The 20,453-nt window shown below is 42.2% G+C and overlaps 3 protein-coding genes across 3 annotated transcripts; all 3 read left to right on the top strand.

The window, feature by feature from the left end:
- Positions 1–4,538: 4,538 nt before the first annotated feature.
- On the top strand, positions 4,539–9,387 carry LOC139209688 (troponin C, slow skeletal and cardiac muscles-like). Its single transcript, XM_070839494.1, has 6 exons — positions 4,539–4,637; positions 6,132–6,162; positions 7,910–8,056; positions 8,198–8,312; positions 8,411–8,547; positions 9,106–9,387. Exons 1-6 carry the CDS (start codon positions 4,614–4,616, stop codon positions 9,135–9,137), a joined length of 486 nt encoding a protein of 161 aa, XP_070695595.1. The 5' UTR covers positions 4,539–4,613; the 3' UTR covers positions 9,138–9,387.
- Positions 9,388–11,008: 1,621 nt separating this feature from the next.
- On the top strand, positions 11,009–13,774 carry LOC139210317 (phospholipase A and acyltransferase 2). The gene is made up of 4 exons (XM_070840343.1): positions 11,009–11,052; positions 11,608–11,728; positions 13,083–13,381; positions 13,543–13,774. Exons 1-4 carry the CDS (start codon positions 11,035–11,037, stop codon positions 13,639–13,641), a joined length of 537 nt encoding a protein of 178 aa, XP_070696444.1. The 5' UTR covers positions 11,009–11,034; the 3' UTR covers positions 13,642–13,774.
- Positions 13,775–15,343: 1,569 nt separating this feature from the next.
- dedd (death effector domain containing) lies at positions 15,344–19,668 on the top strand. The gene is made up of 4 exons (XM_070839955.1): positions 15,344–15,952; positions 16,582–16,686; positions 16,834–16,971; positions 18,730–19,668. Exons 1-4 carry the CDS (start codon positions 15,388–15,390, stop codon positions 19,134–19,136), a joined length of 1,215 nt encoding a protein of 404 aa, XP_070696056.1. The 5' UTR covers positions 15,344–15,387; the 3' UTR covers positions 19,137–19,668.
- Positions 19,669–20,453: the final 785 nt, after the last annotated feature.

The following is a 20,453-nucleotide window of genomic DNA, read 5'->3' as shown; positions in this document are numbered from 1 at the left end:
GCGACACAGGCTGTCTGTCATTCAACAAAAACTGGAGGTGAGATTTTACGGTGAGTTTCAATATCTGTCACCGGTGGTATGCTAGCTAATATTAGCCTCGAAAGCTAGAATGTTTATTGGTGCTTGGCAGTAGACTTCTGGACTCATAGACTTGTTTCTCTCACTGGGTCCCACTCAGAAAGTAGTGATGTAACATTCCAGGTTTTGAATCTTAATACCAAACGTGATCCCAATCAGTCTGAGAACAGATCTTGAGGTTTAAGACTGGATCTAGAAACCCGTCACGTTAACAGATCACCTGCACCAAACATCAGCAAAACAGAATCACACACCTGTTTCTATCAATTCTGTCATGAAAACCATTTTTATAATTCCAATTATTTTTGGTTCAGAATAGGAAATTTCCCTTTTGTGTCCCTTCTGTCTGTGCTGCATTGGGGGGGGGGGATTTCCATTTACAACCATGAAAAGCAAGCAGACTAAGAAACCATGGTGACGTGTTCTGTCTATTAGTGATGCATGGGTCAGGTTACACTGAGCACTCTAATGATGATACTGTTGCTTGTGTGCACGTGTGTGTGTGTGTGTGTGTGTGTGTGTGTGTGTCTGAGACGGAGAAAGAGAAGGAGGAAGATGGACTATTGTGCGCAATGTTTCTGCAACAGCTTACCTGGAATGCAGCTTTCTCACCCAAACCCATGATGTTTCCATCCATACCCTCTGCTCTGTGTCAGTTCTACGTCAAGCACCGCTGATGTTTTATAAAATCTGGTTTAACACGCATCCAAAATGTGCAAACAAGCAATTTACGAGTGCCAGATCCAGTCAAGTAGGTGTCGGTCCCAATCTGGCAGGTCCTGGATCCTGTTCCAGCAGGATCCAGCACAAATTTCGCCATGATGTGTTAATAAGCTATGTAAAATGACAGTGTTAATGTGATTGAGGGATTTAACAAACCTTATGGACATAAAAGTAGGTAATAGCACAGGAAGATGCAGTAAAGTAGAGGTACTTTACATCTCAGTCTCAATACCTGATTTATTGTTTTGCTTCTGTTGACAGGAAACCCCACAAACACTGAGCAAAACAGGATGAAATGTATGTTTAATGAGTGTTTATGTTTTTACATGTTTCATATATGTTTAGTTGTCACGTTATCACATGTGTAGGATCATCAGAAGAGTTGTGGGCAGAATAGGATTTTATGATGCATTAAAATGAGAATGTTGCTGTAAGAACTGATCCTGAATCAAATCATTTTCAAACTTAAAAAACATTCATGCATACAACTGTGGGGTAGTCTGACACGGTGGTGTTAGGAGCCACTGATCTGCTCTAAATGACAGCATTTTGACTCTAGTATAGTTAGGCCATGGCTTCGAGGGAGGGTGATCGTACCTCAGTGTGTTCTAATGCGGTCAAAGTTAATGTTTTTTAAATGTCGACCTTTTACTTTGAAGCTGAAGAGCATATTATCATCACTATTCTATGTTCTAAATGTTATTATCTGTGTGTGTATAGCATGAAGGGACAACTCATTCCATTGTGTTGTAAAATCACAAATAAATAACCTTGATTCCTGACAGTACAGGCACCCAGCTCTTGTGGTTGTTGTCTACAGTTCTTGTCTAAACGGTGAAACAGGGACTTGTCAGAGGAGGTCTTGTCAAGGATTCTGTGTGCAGACACGAGGCTCAGCCTTGGGAAATGGCCCTTTGCCAAGGATCATGTTGTCTTCAGACATGACGCCACGTGGTCTTCAGACACGGCGCCCAGCTTGACCCGTGGAGCACAGATAAGGTGTGAACTTGGCCAATGCCCCTGAGGTCCTCTGAGGTCAGGGCCTCTGTGGGCCTGTGCTCCTATTACAGACGCTTTGTGAGAAATGTTTAGTTTGTGGTCAAACTTTGCCTTTTGATCGGACTGCTGCATGAGGTGGCTTCAGGAGCAGATACGAAGCGTTAGGATGAAGTCAGGTCACTGAATGTGGGCACAAACAGTCTCTGATGTTTTGTTACTCAGGCATTTCATCCGGCCGGTCTTCCAACGGACCGGACATTAGCTAGCAGCAGCCTCAGGTCCCAGCTGTGTTAGCTCAGCTCTGATCTCTGCTCCATCTCCTGTTAGGACACAGTCTGATATACAGCACCAGTCAAAAGTTTGGACACACCTTCTCAATGCTTTTTCTTATTTTCTATACTGTAGATTAATGCTGAAGACATCCAAACTAATAACACGTATGGAAATCTGTACTTTGAAGGCCCACTTTAAGAAATGAAATAGATAGAGTAGCCCAGTATTAAGATTAAATAGTAGGCTAATAGAAACTTCAAATAAAGTATTGACCGTACAAAGGAAATATGGACTGTGCTATGGAGAAACAAATAAAGTGTAGGCCTGTGAAATATATGAAGGTGACAAAAGCATAAATTAAATATGGCGTGAGGATGAAAAGTTAGATTGTGTGTCAGTGGAGGTTGGATGGACTGACGGCCTTAAGGGTCGCCTGATGAAGTTCACAGACACATGTGTCTGTGAAGACACATTAACAGGTTAAATCCACGGATGCCCATGGTAAAGCCCTGAAAAGGACAAACTACTGCCCTCAACTGGTGACGTAAAAAAAATGGTTTGATCTCAAATCTGAGGGCAAAACAATATTAACCAAACGCAGGAAAGAAATGCTGGTGTGTCCAGACACTATACTTGACACGTAGACTTAACGGTCAGCGACACTGCAAACACAGTAGATGATGATACGGTGCAGCCGGCTGCTCAGAGGAGGTTTACCGGATGTTGTCACCAATGACTAGACTTGAATGTGTAATAATAAATCTGTGGTGATCTTCAGAAAATCCAAGCGTGATCAAGGAGATCCCAGTATTGCAGCTCGTCTGACTTGAAGCAGTGTGATAACCTGTGAAGCTCCACTTTGTTGTCGGTTTTGTCAATACCGTTTGACGATAGATTAGTAAAATGGATGCCGTCCATCTATAGAGAGCGGGCCTAAAATCAGAGGCTTGAGCTCTGACCTGGGAGCTTACTCTACAGCTGCTGCACACTGGCAGGTGCCATCTGTCTGCCGTGCATGGTGTTAGCCTTACAACGGAGATTTATGACCATGTTCTTTCTCTCACCCTCCCCACTGGCAGAGGACTGCTATTTCTAGTCAAGGACACACATTCAAAATAGCCCTATCTGTGTGTCTATTGTTATGTAGACATCTGACTCCGCTCCTTCCTCAAAGAGTGGGCATAGTAAATAAGGACGATTATATGTGGTTAGAATCCAGCTCTTAAACTGAGCCTTTCTTTTCTTTCAGTTTCACAGTTTCACCAGAATGTCTGACCTTAAGATGTTCAAAGCTGATGTGTTTATGGGCCGATGGGTATGCGTGACCTAACAAGCATTTTCTGTGATGCCATCTCAATTGTTGGCAGGGCTTTCCAACAGATGCTTCCCTTTGCCCCAGGAGTGTTAGCCTGACATTAGCTTGTTGCTGATATATTGCGTGTTGTATTTTGCAGTCAATAAGTGAGAAAGAAGCGGCAGTCCAGAAAGTCAAATATATGTTTGAGGGGATTTAGAAACAGAGTTGTCAAGTCCTGCTCACTACTGTGTCTGAGTCACTATTCTTTAATAACAACATTGAATCGACCCTTATTAAAATTGTCTGTAATTTGTTTATATTAAAAACAAACAAACTGATAAATTATTGTCAGATTTTAAAACTTTTAGATATGCATCAGTCAGACTACTCTGCACATTCACACAGGTATGTTTTTTTATTCCCCAAATGTTTTGTGGTGCAACAAATGAATCACTGAGACGTCACATTCAGCGTTGCCTTCAATTACAGGAGACATGTAGTGAACTTAGCTTTAAACCAGCACTGCTCTCTAACCTAAATGGTAGGCGGCAGAGTGTGGCCATCCAGCTGGGGTAGAAACACTTCTGCTTTGGACTACATATCATGCAGACTAGTTATTTTCAAGCATAATCACACCTCCAGCTCTCCTGCTCTTGCCTACGTGGTTTGTCTCTACTTTGGTTTTTGTAGCTCCATTTTGAAGTTACTGCAGATTTGTTAAACTAAAATATGTTGTGAAGTGTCACATATCAATCATTATTATTATTATTATTATTATTATTCTCTATACAGTTGAAGCAGATGTCACCAAGTCACAAGCTGGTCTTTTTCTCAGTTGGACCAAATATGTAATAACCACCATGCTTAAGCTTTGCAGGGCAGCAGAGCCGAGGACTGAGAATAGACTGGAGTTTAACTGAGCTGAGCTGAGATGAGACAACTTGTGACCTAAAAGGAAGCATGTTCACTTAACTGCTGCTGTTAATGTCCCACTATTGTTGGGTGGCTTCTGTTTTCTATTTATAGATCTCTCTCTCTCTCTCTCTCTCTCTCTCTCTCTCTCTCTCTCTGTCTGTCTGTCACTCCTCCTTCCATCACCCCCTTTTTGATTTTGCGGGATGGGTCAAGAGCTTTTTTAGCACGACACTCCTCCATCAATAAAGACCAAGGGAGTTCTTGCTGGCGGTATTTGTCCTGTGTCTGAGTGCAGTGGTGTGTGTGAGGCAGGGACAGACCAGCAGCCATGGATGACGTATATAAAGCAGCGGTGAGTACAGATAAGAACAACTGTTTTATTTCTCCATCTGATTGTAACTCACTTTGAGGCGATGACTTCTAAGACATGCGGTAATCAGAAACTCCTGGAATGCACAAAAAATATAAAGGAACATAGAACAAATAATAATACACGGCCTGTTGTATGAAATGACATCTGGCAGCACACATATTGATAAAGATATTGACAAAGGTGAGCAGCCACAGTGACAGATGGTAACAGGAACTGTTTCATTTTGTGAAGCTGTTTGTTGTGTCAGAGAGGTTTCTGAGGTTGTGCTGTTGTATTAGTGGACTATTTAGATTATATTGGTGGGAATTTATTATCTATTATGTATCTATCATGTTGTCCACCTGCAAAAAAGAGCCTTATATAATAAATAAAGGACTGGAACAAGTGATGCAGAATAACTTTCAGCACATTTTGAGGCTGTGACGACAGATCGATGCACAGATGGAATTTTAGTGGTAAATTAATGGATTTCTGAAAACAGAATTGATTTGAATTTCAGGGCCATGTTTACTGCAGAGGACATGTCCTTGGAATTATTTTGGTGGGGGGATATGAGCACTTCAACAACCTGGGGGGGGGGGGGGGGGGGGGGGTCTACATTTAGTGTTCAGTGTTGAGACAACTATAAAAAAAAATAATGACACAGACTGAAAAAGATCTAAAAATATCTGAATAATGAAAAAATTGAGATGAACGGACTCGACACCACCTGTCAGTGATGATCTCACCACTTTCTTAATGTTACAGTTAAAAATAGAACTAGTATGTTACACACCAAAAGTGTGTGTGTGTGTGTGTGTGTGTGTGTGTGTGTGTGTGTGTGTGTGTGTGTGTGTGTGTGTGTGTGTGTGTGTGTGTGTGTGTGTGTGTGTGTGTGCTGTACGACGCTGGAACAATGGGTGTAATAAGCTGAGACAGAGCAGAGCGACAGGCTGCTGTGGTTGCTACACATGTCTGTCTGACAATAGAACAAAGAACAGTTGGACAGTTCAGGGGGGAAGAAGAGACGGGACAGCTGATGGCTATTGCAACAACCCCCCACCTAGCACCCCCCCCTTATTGTATTCTGCCACGCAACAAGATCAGTAAGTGAAGAAAGCAGTGTGACAGTCATACAGTCTGTCAGAGCAGCACAGACTGGAGATTATCTGTAATAATAAGAAGAATAACAAAAAACAAATAAAAAGTGCATTGCAACAGGTAAAAACAGGTATAAAAACAATCAATAATATAGAAACAGTGCAAAATGATCAGAGGGAGTAGGAGAGCTTGGACAGGTGAGTTTTGAGTCTGGTTTTAAAGAGGGGTGAGGAGTCAGGGGGGACGAGGCGAGCAGAGGTATGGAGGGAGGGCGAGGTTGTGGATGGCTTTGTACGTGTGGAGTAGGTATAGGTGTGCTCCAGCTGCACGCTGGTAAAAAGACACAGTGACACTTAAATATACAATACTCATCCTGCCTTTGCTTCCCTTAAGGTTGAGAACTTGACAGAAGAGCAGAAAAATGGTAAGAAATCTTCTACTTTACTTATTGTCATCATCACTACCATTCTGTGTATTTATACACTCAGTCTGTAGCTGATCACACTCATAACACGTATCAGTACGACAGCCTCCACTAACAAGGCCCTTTTAAAGACTGCCATACGTCCATAAAGATACTGAGCCTGTCAACAGAGGAACTTTGTTCTTGATTGCTGAACTTCCAGGAGAAGAACTGTTGGTATTTCACCTGAAGGAACCCGGGACTAAATTTGGTTCCTGGGCTATAAAAGGTCTGCGGTCTGCAACACGGAGTGCCACAAGGATTGATATAAGGAAGAGGGAGGAGAGATCGCCTCTGTGAACGAGAGAAATAAAACATGATCATCTGCATAAAAACAAGATAAAGACCTGAAATAATGGCGTCAGGAAACAGTCCCACGTCGTCACTACTGTAGACTTTCTTTCTTTCTGCATGTCTCCCTTCAAACGTCTGAAGGATGCAGCAGTGAACACCATCGTCCACACGCTCAGGAGACAGCAGACTTACAATGTGAAAAAAAGAAAAACAGAATCAGAAAATGGGCTGTTTCCCAACGACCGTTTACAAATCGTCCGTTCAGGTTTTCTCAGTTCTAAATGAGATTCCAAGGCCACTACAGCGACGTGTGAAAGAGATTCTTCCGTCGCTGGTCTATTTGAGCTTAAAGGTTCTTCAGGTGTGGTTGAAACACAAGCAGCTTTAACCTTTCTTCAAGGTTTTTTTCTTTTGGATGCCTGCAAACAATAAGCTTAAAGTCCCTTTTAAGGCTTGAAGTCCCATCTTTTTTAAAGGCCGGCTGCACCTCGGTCTCATTATTTATTTGACTTATTTCCAGATACTGTCTTGATAATCTATTAATAGGTCAAATACAGACAATTAATGTACCTCTACTCACTTCATTCCAGTGAGTTGCTGACTTAACATGGAGACTTTTAGTGTGTCACAGTCACAGAAGGTCGGCTGAACAGTGAAAAAAAAAAAAATTAATATACAAATATGTCTCCAGGCCAACAAGCAATTCAATGTACATGAGAAAAAAGTTTTAGAGGAGCTGTTCTCTCAATTAAATTGCGGCTTTCCCTGTAATTAGAACCTGATTATAATCCCTTACACAAAACTTCCAGATTACAGATCTGCATGATAACATTAACCCTTTCATGCATACAGGTCACTATAGTGTGCAGCTATTCAGAAGCTGTTTTCTTGTATATGCATGAGTTTTGATGGTGTAGTTGCACATCAGCTACTACAGTGGATGCTACTGCATCATCTCAGACACTGACTGCTGCCCAGTGAGAAGACACTGCCAGTGTAAAAAAAAAAGAAGAGTGAAACCAAGATGGCCGACAGACAGCCGGAAACACCAAGTTGCTCATTTTTTCTGTATAAAAAGAAACCCTTGCAGTTAAGAAAAATATGGTGACATCAAGTAACATCTAAGGAGTCATGCAGTTGTATTGCTTTTATATTGGGAGGAAATTATGATTAATCACATGCATCAGTAGCTAGATTTCAACTACTGGATGTAAATATAGCTTTATAAAATTTGGGTTAAGAAAAAAAAAAAGTTATAATCTTGTTTTTCAGCCTAAAGATGAATAAAACACCTGACTGAGTTTATCATAATTCATGCATGAAAGGGTTGAGCATTACGTACGTATAAGTGACTGAAGCGTGACCTGCCTCCTGTCCAACAGTAACACTCGCTGTGTGTTCCTTGTCCCTGTAGAGTTCAAGGCTGCATTTGACATCTTCATCCAGGATGCTGAGGATGGCTGCATCAGCACCAAAGAGCTGGGGAAGGTGATGAGGATGCTGGGACAGAACCCCACCCCTGAGGAGTTACAGGAGATGATCGATGAGGTGGATGAGGACGGTATGTCACATGGTCACATCACTGCACCGTGGACATCAGCAGCAGTTGGAATGAAAGTGTTAATCTGAGGGGATTTTAAAACACATTCAAATCTGATTTAGACACATGGAGTCCTCATCATATCACTGTATGTGTTCACAGGCAGCGGCACCGTAGACTTTGATGAGTTCTTGGTCATGATGGTCCGCTGCATGAAGGAGGAGAGCAAAGGAAAATCAGAGGAGGAGTTGGCTGAACTGTTCCGCATGTTTGACAAGTGAGTTTGTATTTGCATTTCTGTTCACACACGAACTTCACTGGGTCACACTGTATTAAGAAGAAGTTTTAAGACTGATTTCTTCATCTTGTGTTGAGGAACGGAGATGGATACATAGACTTAGAGGAGCTGAAGACCATGCTGGAGTCCACTGGAGAGGCCATCACGGAGGATGACATTGAGGAGCTGATGAAGGATGGAGACAAAAACAATGATGGAAAAATTGATTATGATGGTGAGAGAGCCTTTAGTGGACACCAAGTGTGTGTCGTGCCACATGTGTTACATGTATTACAGATTATTTCCAACACTTGCTGGAGAAAAGTCACATTTTGTAACTATACTGGAACAAATGAAAGGATGTGCTGTTAGGGAATGGGCTCCTCCAGTATACAAGAAATAGTTCTCCCAGTTTCACTCCTGTGACAAAGCCTGACTGACAAATGCACTAAGTTGTAGAGGCCATTAACTTAAAGTAGGTTTTAGGTGTTTGAACTGACCAACAATCTAAGTTACACGCTGCAAACACAAAAGGATCTCCTGGAATCATCAGTCATGAACAAAATGAAATCCGGGAGCCAACAATTTTCTTTACAGTTTGTGTAGAAGATCAGGATGTTTGCATGCTCCAACAGTCCTGGTTATCTTTAATATGTGTCTTATACACTCAGCAGGAGTCCAATATAGTCTGTTAATCATTTCATTTTGGATCTAGCTCACCACTCAACCTCTGCGTAGTGTGCACTCAGTCGTTTTCCACATGTCTAAACACTTTGTGTGTTCTCTCTGACAGAGTTCCTGGAGTTCATGAAGGGTGTTGAATAAAGGATTCAGCTGGAGGCTCCATCCTCATCACTGACTGCACCATCGTCGGGCCATTCCTGACGACACGCCCCCACTTTTTTAACAGCACAAACAACACACCTGTCCTGTCAGTTATTCTCACGCAATCCCACTGAGGCGCTGAGAGGTTTGCAGAAAGACCTCGTCGACTGCAGATATCTTTATTTGTGATAGTAATGATAACGTGTCATATATAAAGACTATTTTCAATAAAAAGATTTTCATAATTGCATCTTTTGTCCGTCGTAATATATTTACATCCTGAGAAAAACAACAGAATTTATTCTTTTTACAAGACTGAAGAAAAGCAGATTTTAGATCCCAGACAGCTGTGGACTAATGTCTCGTGTACTCGTTTTACAGATGTTAAAAAGATGTTAATAACACGCTGCAGCAGAATAACATTTCGATTTTTACAAGCCATAATATGATAGAATGAGTTTGTCACAATATGATTTCATGCAGTGATGATAATCCTCGAAAAGACTCGGCCTTTTGGTGGTACTGGACATGTAGTCCATTGCTCCTACCAGCAGATGGCACAATCACCCATCTTACTGCTGATGTCACATGAACTCTGACCTCAGGATGAAGGGAGGAAAAGAGAACAGTCTTACTGAGAGTGAGGTGTAACATTTAGAGTAGGAGCCCATCACTGGTGCTACACACACCTTGTGCATCTCTTGTGTTAATTAGGTGACAAAAGCTGACACTGTCTGACACTGAAATAATACTTGAAACATTATTTCTTTTATTTCTTTTTCTTTACATACACTGACCCAGTGGGCTGGTGGCCAACATCTCTTTCTCTCTAAAACTGCTCCTCTGTGAACATTTTATTTTCCAAACCATGTTTTCTTGGTGACACCCGTCTCTGGCGTCATGTCAAATGTCCTCCTTGATCCGTCTTCGAGCTTTTCTTTTAACGCATCCGCCGTCAGGTTGAAAGTCCCTGGTGTTGCTATGGTTACACCGAGGTTTGTTAAAGTTAGTTCATGTGTTTTGTATTTCCTGTTTTATTGTGGCGTTAAACTTTTCTCTTTCGTTTCGTGTCTTTGATCGTCTGCCCAGGTCTCCACTGTCCAGGGTCGGTTTTACAAAGCACATTTATTGGGCTGTAGTCTGAAAGGAGGGGCCGCTGTCTGACTGTGAATGCACTGATGGTGGACAGTGGGAATCTAAATCTATTCTTTCACACACTGAAGCTGCTTCAGGAGCCAGTTGGGGTTCAGCGTCTTCCCAAAGACACTTCAACATGCCGACTCAGAGGAGCCGGGGATCGAACCAGCGACCTCTGATCCACAGCTGCCCACAAAATACAACCAGAACTTTTATTTGTCTTTTGCATGACAAATATTTTAGAGAGGCTTTTTTTATTTTTTTATTTTATGGGTTTCATGTAAAAAAGGAAATGAAATATTGCAAATAAGAACAAAAGATGGAAAGAAGATGCTTTAACTAAGTAGAGCTAAAGGTTACTGTTAAAAAGTCGCTGTCTTAAATTCTAATTTACAGCTTCCTGAGTTCTGTGGATGGAAAGAGTGACTCTCTAAAAGATATTTCGAGGGAAACAATTTGCATAACTATGGTTATTTATCCAGTCACAGATTAACAAAAGTAACTTGATTTGATTTGTATACAGAAAGAGCAAATCAGTTAAGCCAGTTTTTCATAAACTTGCTTCAAGTGTTGATTTGCAGATATTCACATTACTCTTGAGGTGATGTGTTCAGCCAATCAGCTGTCTGTCTTTGGCTTCAAATAACTTCCAAGCAACAAACAGTCCAAACCAGATTGTCACACAACACACCCTGTGAGGGCAAACTGCTTTACAACAGCTCCGGCTTCAGCTCTCACACAGACCGTCCTGGAGTTAGATATGGATTATGAAGAGCAGGTAAGAACACCAAGGCCAGCTCTGACTGTGATTATTATATATTATATATATATATACAATATTTTGAGGATGATCGGCCATCTTCTAGTTTTCTAGTGTGAGAGCTGCCACGGCTGTATTCTTACTAAATCAGACTTTGTTATTCTGCAGGTAAAGCAGAATCATTCAATTCAATAATTCATTCAAGGTGTGAATATAGCAATGTGACCTCAGCCAATGGAACTGATGAACAGCAATCATCCAAAGGAATATATTAAAACATCATACATTATCACATTATATGATATATGACATTATATGTTGGATTCGTTAAGTAGATTCGTGCAGCGCAGCTTAAAATCTGTGCATTCAACCTCCATACGAGGAAGAGCCGGATGCCTCGGTGGCACTCTTTTGATGGTGATGACCAGTAAACATCATAAGCGCACAGTTACCACATGTAATGCAGCTAAACCTGCTTTTCAGACTGGTGAGGGAGTGGAGCAGGGTGGAGACATGGTGGAGTCACAAAGTGCTTTTCTTATCATTTACTGTCACGTGTTGTAACGAACGCAGGTCGCACACATCGTGTCCACTGCCAAGTTTGGAGACTTGATTGAATTTTCCTACCCCATCGGATATTCACACTGGGGAGTGTATGATGAAGATGGATATGTGATCCATTTTGCTGTTGCAGGTGAGGACAACTTCCAGGTACGTTACACAGATTACATAACATAGAGAGGAATCAAAAGGCCCTGAGGAATATGAAGTCCTACATCCTGTCTAATTATCCAGAGAACACGCTGTAGTTTATTTTCATACACCGTCCTGCTGCCCCAGATACTCACTAGAGCACCGAATGTAGATGAACTCCCCGTCGAACATAATAATCCCCAGCAAATGCATTATTTCCTGAATGAGATGAGAAGACACATATACTGACACTGTAGGACAATCACATGGATGCTACATGGATTTGACTTCTTCCTTCCAGAAGCACAGTGTCAAACTTACAGGGAAGACTTTTAAAAGAGAGTTCATTAAATATGAACGTTTTCAGAATGTACTTGTACTTTTTTGCACTAAAACAAAGGGAAACATGTTGAGTTGTCGTTATTTAAATGTTATTACGCTTTGATTTTACTGGTCCGGCCCACTGGAGATCAAATTGGGCTGCAAGTGGCCCCTGAACTAAGATGAGTTTGACACCTCTGAGTTAGATGTTTCTCACTTAGGTTAATAAACAGATTACAACATCAAAATAAATCAGTTTAAAGGGACTTTAAAGGCACCACCTCTACATTTACTTATTAAAGCAGCAGTTGGTAACTTTTAGGAAAATATCTTTTTGTCATATTTACTGAAACTGTCACTGTGTTCTAATAGTGATGCATGAAACAGTGAAAAACCTTTAGTTCATCCTCTATGTTGATCTCTGAGGCAAAGCTTGTGCATACGCTTTGGAGAGTAAAAACTCCAGGAGAACAGCAGAGGGATCTCTCTGGAGGCTCCAAAGAGATCCTCCATGGAGAGGGATGGGGAGGGAGCTGAAGTTGTGCTCTTCAAAGCCCCCTCTTCTTCTCAACCCTTCCACCTGCTTCTTTAAAGTGTTTGGTCCTCATGGCCCCCGAATTAATACACCGATCACACCACACTGTAACTTCACTTTTTTAATTTTAATTATTGTCCTTTTTAGGTTTTAGGTTTAATTCAGTTCAACTTTATTGACTGTTCCAGGTAAAAACAGACATTTTTCTTTTGCCACGGCTGTAAAACAAAGTTTAAAAACCTACATTCAGGCATTAAAGACACCCCCAAAAACACAGTACAATAGGTGAAAGAAATAAAATAAACTAAAAGCACAGTGCAGTCTGTCTTGTGTTATTGAGGACATCTATTGCAGAGGGGATGAAGGATTTTTTGTAAATTGTAATTTAGGTTTAATTTAACAATATTGTAAGAGCATGGCTGGTTTGGTGTATTATGGTGCTGTTTAACACTTTGTTTCTGTTCTGCCCATCCTGAAAACAAACTGTCCCATTCTCTAGATGAAGGGCAGCTGATGAAAAGTGTACGTACTTGGCTGCAGACAGTCGTCCCTGTATGTGGGGACCTTCTTCTCGGGGAAACCAGGATCCGCAGGGTGCCTCTAAGCGAGGTGAACATCCCGACAGGAGCCCATGTGTTGATTAGTAACAACCGCCACGCCTTCACACCGTCAGAACCAGAGGAGATGAGGCTACGACGCGATGCCCTTCTCCATCAGGTCTTCCAATACGGCCTTTTCACTCTCAACTGTGAGCACTTTGCCACATTTGTACGCTACGGAAAAGCTGTATGCAACCAGGTATAAACTTCATTTGTTCAAAATAATTAATTGTGAACAATCGATGAAGCTATTATATTTTTGTCTTTGCCCAAAGATCTTATTTTACTCAGAATTTATTTATTTATTTATTCGAACTGTTGACCATTAATGACTTCTAATGACAGTTTTTTCTTCTTTAGGTTCCTACGAGACCCAAGAATGTAGAGTGTGTGGAGGCAACTGATGTCTTCAAAGACATTGTCAGCTCCAAAAAAATGGATCAAGACCTTTTCAAATGAGGCTCTTTTATCTTTCTTTATTCTTTCATGTACATGTATAACCAGTGGGCTATGTTGACCAGCAGTCATTACCAAGACCATGCATATTCTATGTGTACATTATATATACATAGATGCATACATACATAAATAAATATATATATATTCTATGCGTATATACATAAATATTTTATTATACTATTATTATATTGTACTATTCTATGCTATGCTATATTCAAATTAACAATCTCCACTTAATTTAGCATCTGCTTGAATGCAAAAACACAAATAATTAATTTTTTTATATAATTGTGAATAAATTCAGGCAGTAAGGGGTTAACTCATTCAGTGGAGTACTACAAATGGCCTGTGGGGGGCGGAAATACGCTTTGGCTGCATTCACTCTGCTGCAGATTTCATCCTATGAAGAAGAAGAAGAGCGCCTGGCACAACACCGGAAGTGAACCGTACTGTAAACCGGAAGTTCTTTCATTTTAGCTGAAGAACGAGAATTGTCTGCTTTCCCCCCCCCCATGATGTCTGTCTGAGGACCAAAGTCAATAAACGAACTCTTATTTCGGGAATGAAAGAAGCCGAGCCGCAAACCAAGAGACTGAAAACATCTGGTGAACAGTCACCGTGCAGTCGTGCGAAACGGTTCAACGGAACCGTGTTTCGTGTCCGGAGAGGAGCTTCGCTGTGCTAGCAGACACTGGGGAAGCTAACTTCGCGTTAGCTGCCAGCCGAACTGTGACAGTTTCGGACTCACCAAAAACATCTAAGAAGACACGAGGTAGTGTAAACTTAATGTTACACAACGGCGGTACTTGTTTTGGCTGTTTGTTTGTGAAATTACTCTGGCTAACGTTAACGCTGACAGCAAACGTGGACAAACGTTGAGGATAGCGGTGAGTAGTCAAACATGCCAAGACGCAAATGAAGGGGAGAAGTGCGATTATTGTGCGCAGATCTACGGGACGGTAGCAAACTGTTAGCTGATGTGCTGCTAGTTAATAGCATCACAGGCATCGGAGGTGAGTTGGTGTTGTTGTGTAGCGACCACACGTCAGCCTCCCGCAACTGTTTTCAATGTCCAGTCAGCTAGCATTAGCTTGCTAGCTGACTTCCGCTGAGGACCTAGCTTGCTAATTGTAAGCTCGTTAAATGTCTTTCTAAACAGCTGGATGTGTGTGTGTGTGTGTGTGTGTGTGTGTGTGTGTTACAGAGTTGTTACTGACACGACTCCTGTGTTCATAACTGCTTTTTGCATGCTGTGTGCTGACTGACTGATGACTGATTGTGTTTCTGTTATGTCTGATAAAAGGAGGACATTAGCTTCGAAATTATATAATTGGTGACACATGAACTTTCCACTTCCGTGAGGTTAGATCAGAGGTCTCCTGCAGTTTATTACAGGTTAGATATTTGACAAAATGATCATTAGATAAAGCTCACACGTGTTGTGCTGTGTACATGATGTGTGCTTGCAGTCTCACAGTATATATCGTGATATCTCCTTAGATAGACTCCAAACATTCGCCTCCCTCCTTATAAATTCTGACGCTAACAAAGGTGGATCATCTCCACCATAATAAGATGTGGGATACTCTGCACGTCTTTGGGTTTGTGGTGTGTAATTGGTTAATGGTAAATTACTTCTGTATGTATTTCCTCTCACTCCCCATATATAGCTCATCAGTTGGAGCAGACAAAGACAGCAGAAGCGTTTAGGGATTTGAGCATCCCTCATCACCATCAGGCCCTGAGATGACATCACAGCAGCCACAGCTCCCCAATGCTGTTATTCCTCATCACCTTGCCCAGAACTCCTCTGCTCAGCAGGCCCGGCCTCACATTCAGGCTAATCAGCTGGACTCGAGTCAGAGCAGCGCGGCGGCCGGGCCTTTGGACCACAGAGCTCTGACAGGCAGGCCCGGCTGCTCCGGCGTGGCAGCAACCAGCGGAGAGGTGGCCAACAGGAACATTTCTGCCTCCTGCACCAACTCCTGCTTGTCCAGGAGAGATGGGGGCTTCGAGCCGTGGCCCGAGGAAGCAGTAGACAACTCTCATGGGCTGTACTCACTCCACCGCATGTTTGACATAGTTGGAGCCCAGCTAACGCATCGGGATGTCAGGGTACTGTCGTTCCTGTTTGTCGATGTGATTGACGAGTATGAGCGTGGCGGCATCAGAAGTGGGAGGGATTTCCTGCTGGCCCTTGAACGCCAGGGTCGCTGCGATGAAACTAACTTCAGACACGTTCTCCAGCTCCTAAGGATTATCACTCGCCACGACCTATTGCCTTATGTCACACTCAGGAAACGGCAGGCTGGTGAGTATAGCAGTGCCGTCTCATGAAAGCAGGTGATATGATTGTATTTTATGCAACATATGGACTCAAAAGGGTTAGTAAACTTCCCAGGGCGTGCCTTTAATAAACCACGAGGCCAGAGCCAAAGCTCCAAGAAGTTTCAGTTCCATTAAGGCCCAGAATGAGTATTATTTATGTCAACTGTACTTGTGCTGGCTGTTACATTTCTTCCAACATTATTGTGGTCTCCTTTCACATCCATGTTTGAAGGTCGCTGGCAAACAATGTAGTGATGCACCACTGTCACACAGTGTGTCGTTGGTGTCTTTGCTTTTCCCTCAGAACCTTTTTTTTTTTACTCTTCATTGGGAACACACTCAGCTGTCACATGTGGAAGTGGAGGGAGCTGAGAGACTCTTTGTATGTGTAAAAGTTGCATAGTTTCACCTTCAAGTGAAACCATTGTTTTATGCAGAAATATGAATGAAAGATATTTGCAAATATTTTACACATGTTCGAGTGTGCTCGACACAAACACTGACCTTTGCTGCCTCATGTCTTCATTCTGTGGGATTTATTCCACTGGTTTCAAAGGGATGTTTGGGACTTCAATTCAGAATGACATCACAGCAATCTACTGTTGTTTTCAGTGTGCCCAGACCCCGTTGACAAATACCTGGAGGAGACTTCGGTGCGTTACATTTCACCGAGAGGAGCATCGCAGAGCAAGGACTCTATGCCTCACAGAAGAACAGGTGGGTGTTTGTGTGTACGGTCAAGCTTCCTTTAAAAACACTAATGTCTTCAGTTATCAAGACAATAGTGACAGTAGTGATATGAGCAGTAACTGTGTGCCATAACACAGAAGCTTGATTAATGTCAAAACCATCATCCCTTTCTAGGTCCTCAGCCAGTCATTTGCTGTTCCCCGTCAGGACCCCATGTCGGCCCTCCCCGAACGAAGCCAGCTCCCCCTGTACCCAACCGCAAACGGAGGAGAAGCCATTCCTCAGCTGACTGCAGAGAGAAGCAAACATGTGGTAAAAAGAAACACAGCATAGAGGGACCATCCTTTTTGTCTTCTCTCAAAGAGCATGTAGCCCAGTCCAGAGACCCTGTGTTCACTAACTGAGTTATGACAAACCTGGTTTCACTAATCACAATAAGGGATATGAGAAGCCTGATTTCCCCAGCTAGTTTTCTCCTGGAGATTTCTAGCTTATCTCCAATGTATATTCCTCACCGACGTTTTACAAATACACACGTGCAGAACAAAGACTTCAGACTGGGAAAGTAACAGTCGAGTAGGTGGATGCAAAGAGAGCATAACCAGAGCAATGCCTCCTCTTATTTAACATGATTCCATCCAAAGTGCGACTGAAACTGAAAGTAATACAAAGTAGACTAGAAGCCTGAATATACAGAGCTTAACAAATGTCTCAGACCAGCTGTCATCAAAACGAGAAAACACAAATATTTTAGAAATCTGTCAACAACTTGTTTCAAATTAAACATTATATTATTATTTATTAGGCAAATAACAAACTGGAACAACTAAATAGTCCTTATTCACATATTTGAACCAGAAATCTTAATATCTAGTTTGACCTCCCTGATTGTTTTCATGGACTTTTCCACCGTCTCTTTTGTTATTGAGCTCCAAATAGTTCCCAGCTGTTCCCACAGACTTGCTTTGGATTAAATTAGTGTGTGATCTATTTTTTAATCCAATAAATCCCAGATCTGTTCGATAGGATTCAAGTCTGGACTTTGACTCGTCCAGTCCATCAGTTCCTCTACTCCAGATTCCTTTTCCATCATTTCAGATCCATCATTGTGATTAAAGAGCTGCACATACTGGAGGGTTAACCATCACAGGAACTAAAGAAATATTCTGGTGATCAGCAATACTGTTAATTTAGGGCAGGGGAGGGAAACACCTTCCACTGGGTGGAGGTCTGATACATTTGTTAAGCACTGGACATTTGAAATAAATCAGATTTCTTAGTTGCAGCATGTAACCTGGGTACTACTGTGAATGTAAATACATTCTGTGATTACCTGCTGACCTGCTTCCTGTCAGTTACCTACTCGGTACATCTAAACACACTGAATGGCAGATCCTGACTCCACTCATCTAAGTTACATTCACTGATTCAGCTTTCCAGAACTAGTAGCTGCATTTTGCTCTTATTACTAAATCATAGCAATAGGAACACCAGTTTGATTTGAAATCTCTCTTTTGTCTCAGGCTTGTTCACACATGTGTCGGACTCACAAAACACATATCTGATCAAAGTGGTCCTAAATTGTTCTCTTGATGAACACTGCCTGTTCTTGTGGAAGTGAGTGTTGGTGAGCATATCAGTGTCCTTAAAAGTGCCATGTCAGGCTGCCTGTCTGAGCGGGTTCAATTAGCATCCTTAGTAAAAAGACAATCATCACACCGTGGAGCTTCGAGTGTTGCTTTTCAGAAATCAATAGACGAAAACAAATGCAGCAGGGTCATCAGTGGTATTAAGGGACTCCAAATAATTACAAAATAATAAAGTGTTTATAGTACAGCTGTCAACGACACGTCTGCAGAGTGGTACTGTGACCAAAGTGAAGAGTAAAAGCTGGTCAGAAGATAGGTCGGTGTTCCAGTTGAGCCTCTAGTGTTGACGTGTGATGGCTGCTGAGTGTTGAGTTATCATCAGACATGAAATGTTGGTGTTATTTGTTTTTTAATTTGTTCAAGTCTAGTATTGACTCTCGGTCGATTCGTCTGACACTTACCTTGTGCTCCTCTCCGTTAGATATCCGCCTTCGGGTTCGTGCAGAATACTGCCAGCATGAATCAGCGCTTCAGGGCAACGTCTTCTCCAACAAGCAAGAGGCAGTGGAGCGACAGTTTGAGCGCTTCAACCAGGCAAACACTATCCTCAAATCCCGAGACTTGGGCTCTATCATCTGTGACATCAAGTTCTCTGAGCTCACCTACTTGGACGCCTTCTGGAGGGACTACATCAATGGCTCATTGCTAGAGGCCCTTAAAGGGGTCTTCATCACAGATTCCTTAAAACAGGCTGTAGGTCACGAAGCTATAAAACTGTTGGTCAATGTTGACGAGGAGGACTACCAGGCTGGCCGCCGCAAATTGCTGCGTAATTTGGTCACAAGTGGGGGGAGCCCACCGGGAGCCAGCAAAGACTCCGTATCTTAGACCCACGGTCCAGGTGGCAGCGTACGGGAGGAACGCTGCTGCGCCTCCCCCACAGGGAGCAGAGTGAGATGTGGTTGTGTCGTTTGAGGTGCCTGAAGTGTATGCCTGAAAGGAACTAAAGAACTTGGAGCCATCGCATTGATTCCTTAAGAGCTAAGGTCATACGATATCTACTTGGCAGCCCTAAGCGTAGCATGCGACGTGATTGGGAACTGTGTTAGCAAAAAGAAGCAGGCGGTGCATACAGGTTGACATTATTTTGAATGTTAAGCTGTACATTTTCTTCAAGGAGGAGAATGCTGAATCATGTGTGCATTGAATTGAATTATTTTCTTGTTTCTGGTATGTTAGCTCATTGAAACACATTTGTTAACCCTAATGATACTCTTCACCCTTGTTCAAAAGTGTAGTTATTTTAATACAGGAAACGTGCTTAATGCTGATAAGTTACTCCCAGTGGGAGTTGTACCTTATTGTCAAACCTGGTTCCTCTTTTTCCCAGGTACATTACAGACTGACTGGATTAACCCAACGAGAGAGTGATCTGTATGTTCTAGAGAGGCGAAGGCTGTAGTTGACTTAACAGTTTGTCTATTTCTTTCAGCTTATTCCCCTCCTTTCCCAAGACCTCACAGAGTTTTGTTTGATCTGTAAAGATGAACCCTTTCAGAGCCTCTTTTGCTGGCTCACATTTGGTCACTGTCAACATTATTGTGTCCTGCTTTGTTTTAACAGATTCTTTGTTTTACCACATCGCTCGGTACCAGTAGCTGCATATGGCCTAAGTTGAAATTTCAGTTGTCCAGTCACTGCCAATATCTAAAACTTTGTGGATCTATCTAATGTGTCAAAGCTTATCCAATGAAACATTTAGTCATTGAGTGTTTTTAGATTTGTGTGGATTTGCAAATCCGTGCCAGTTTCACTGTCAGCCTGTAGCTCTGCTCACCCACTCACGTTACAACCGTGACTCTTTTTGGAAGATTTGAAAGGACGCACAAATTCACAGCAGGTGAAAATCACAGCCAGTGTGTGCAGAGTCATCTCAGATGTGCAGGTAGTAAGACGCCAGAATAAATGGAAATAATTCACAAGGCTCTTTTCTAAGATGGTTGGCCTGCTGGATGTGGTTCTGTCCACATCCAGCAGGTTTTGCAATCACTTCTCTGGAAGGAGAAACAACTAAGTATCCTAGTTACGTCATATGTGGCCCCTCCACTGGCAGAGACAGGATTCTTTTAAGGGTTTGAAACAGAACAAAATCTCCCTGTGCAGACAAACACAACAGTAAACTAAACAGCATGTTAGTCCTGAGTT

The sequence above is a fragment of the Pempheris klunzingeri genome, chromosome 11 (genome assembly GCF_042242105.1).
Source record: "Pempheris klunzingeri isolate RE-2024b chromosome 11, fPemKlu1.hap1, whole genome shotgun sequence".
In the NCBI taxonomy this organism is placed as follows: domain Eukaryota; kingdom Metazoa; phylum Chordata; class Actinopteri; order Acropomatiformes; family Pempheridae; genus Pempheris; species Pempheris klunzingeri.
This window is presented reverse-complemented; position numbering and strand designations above follow the sequence as displayed.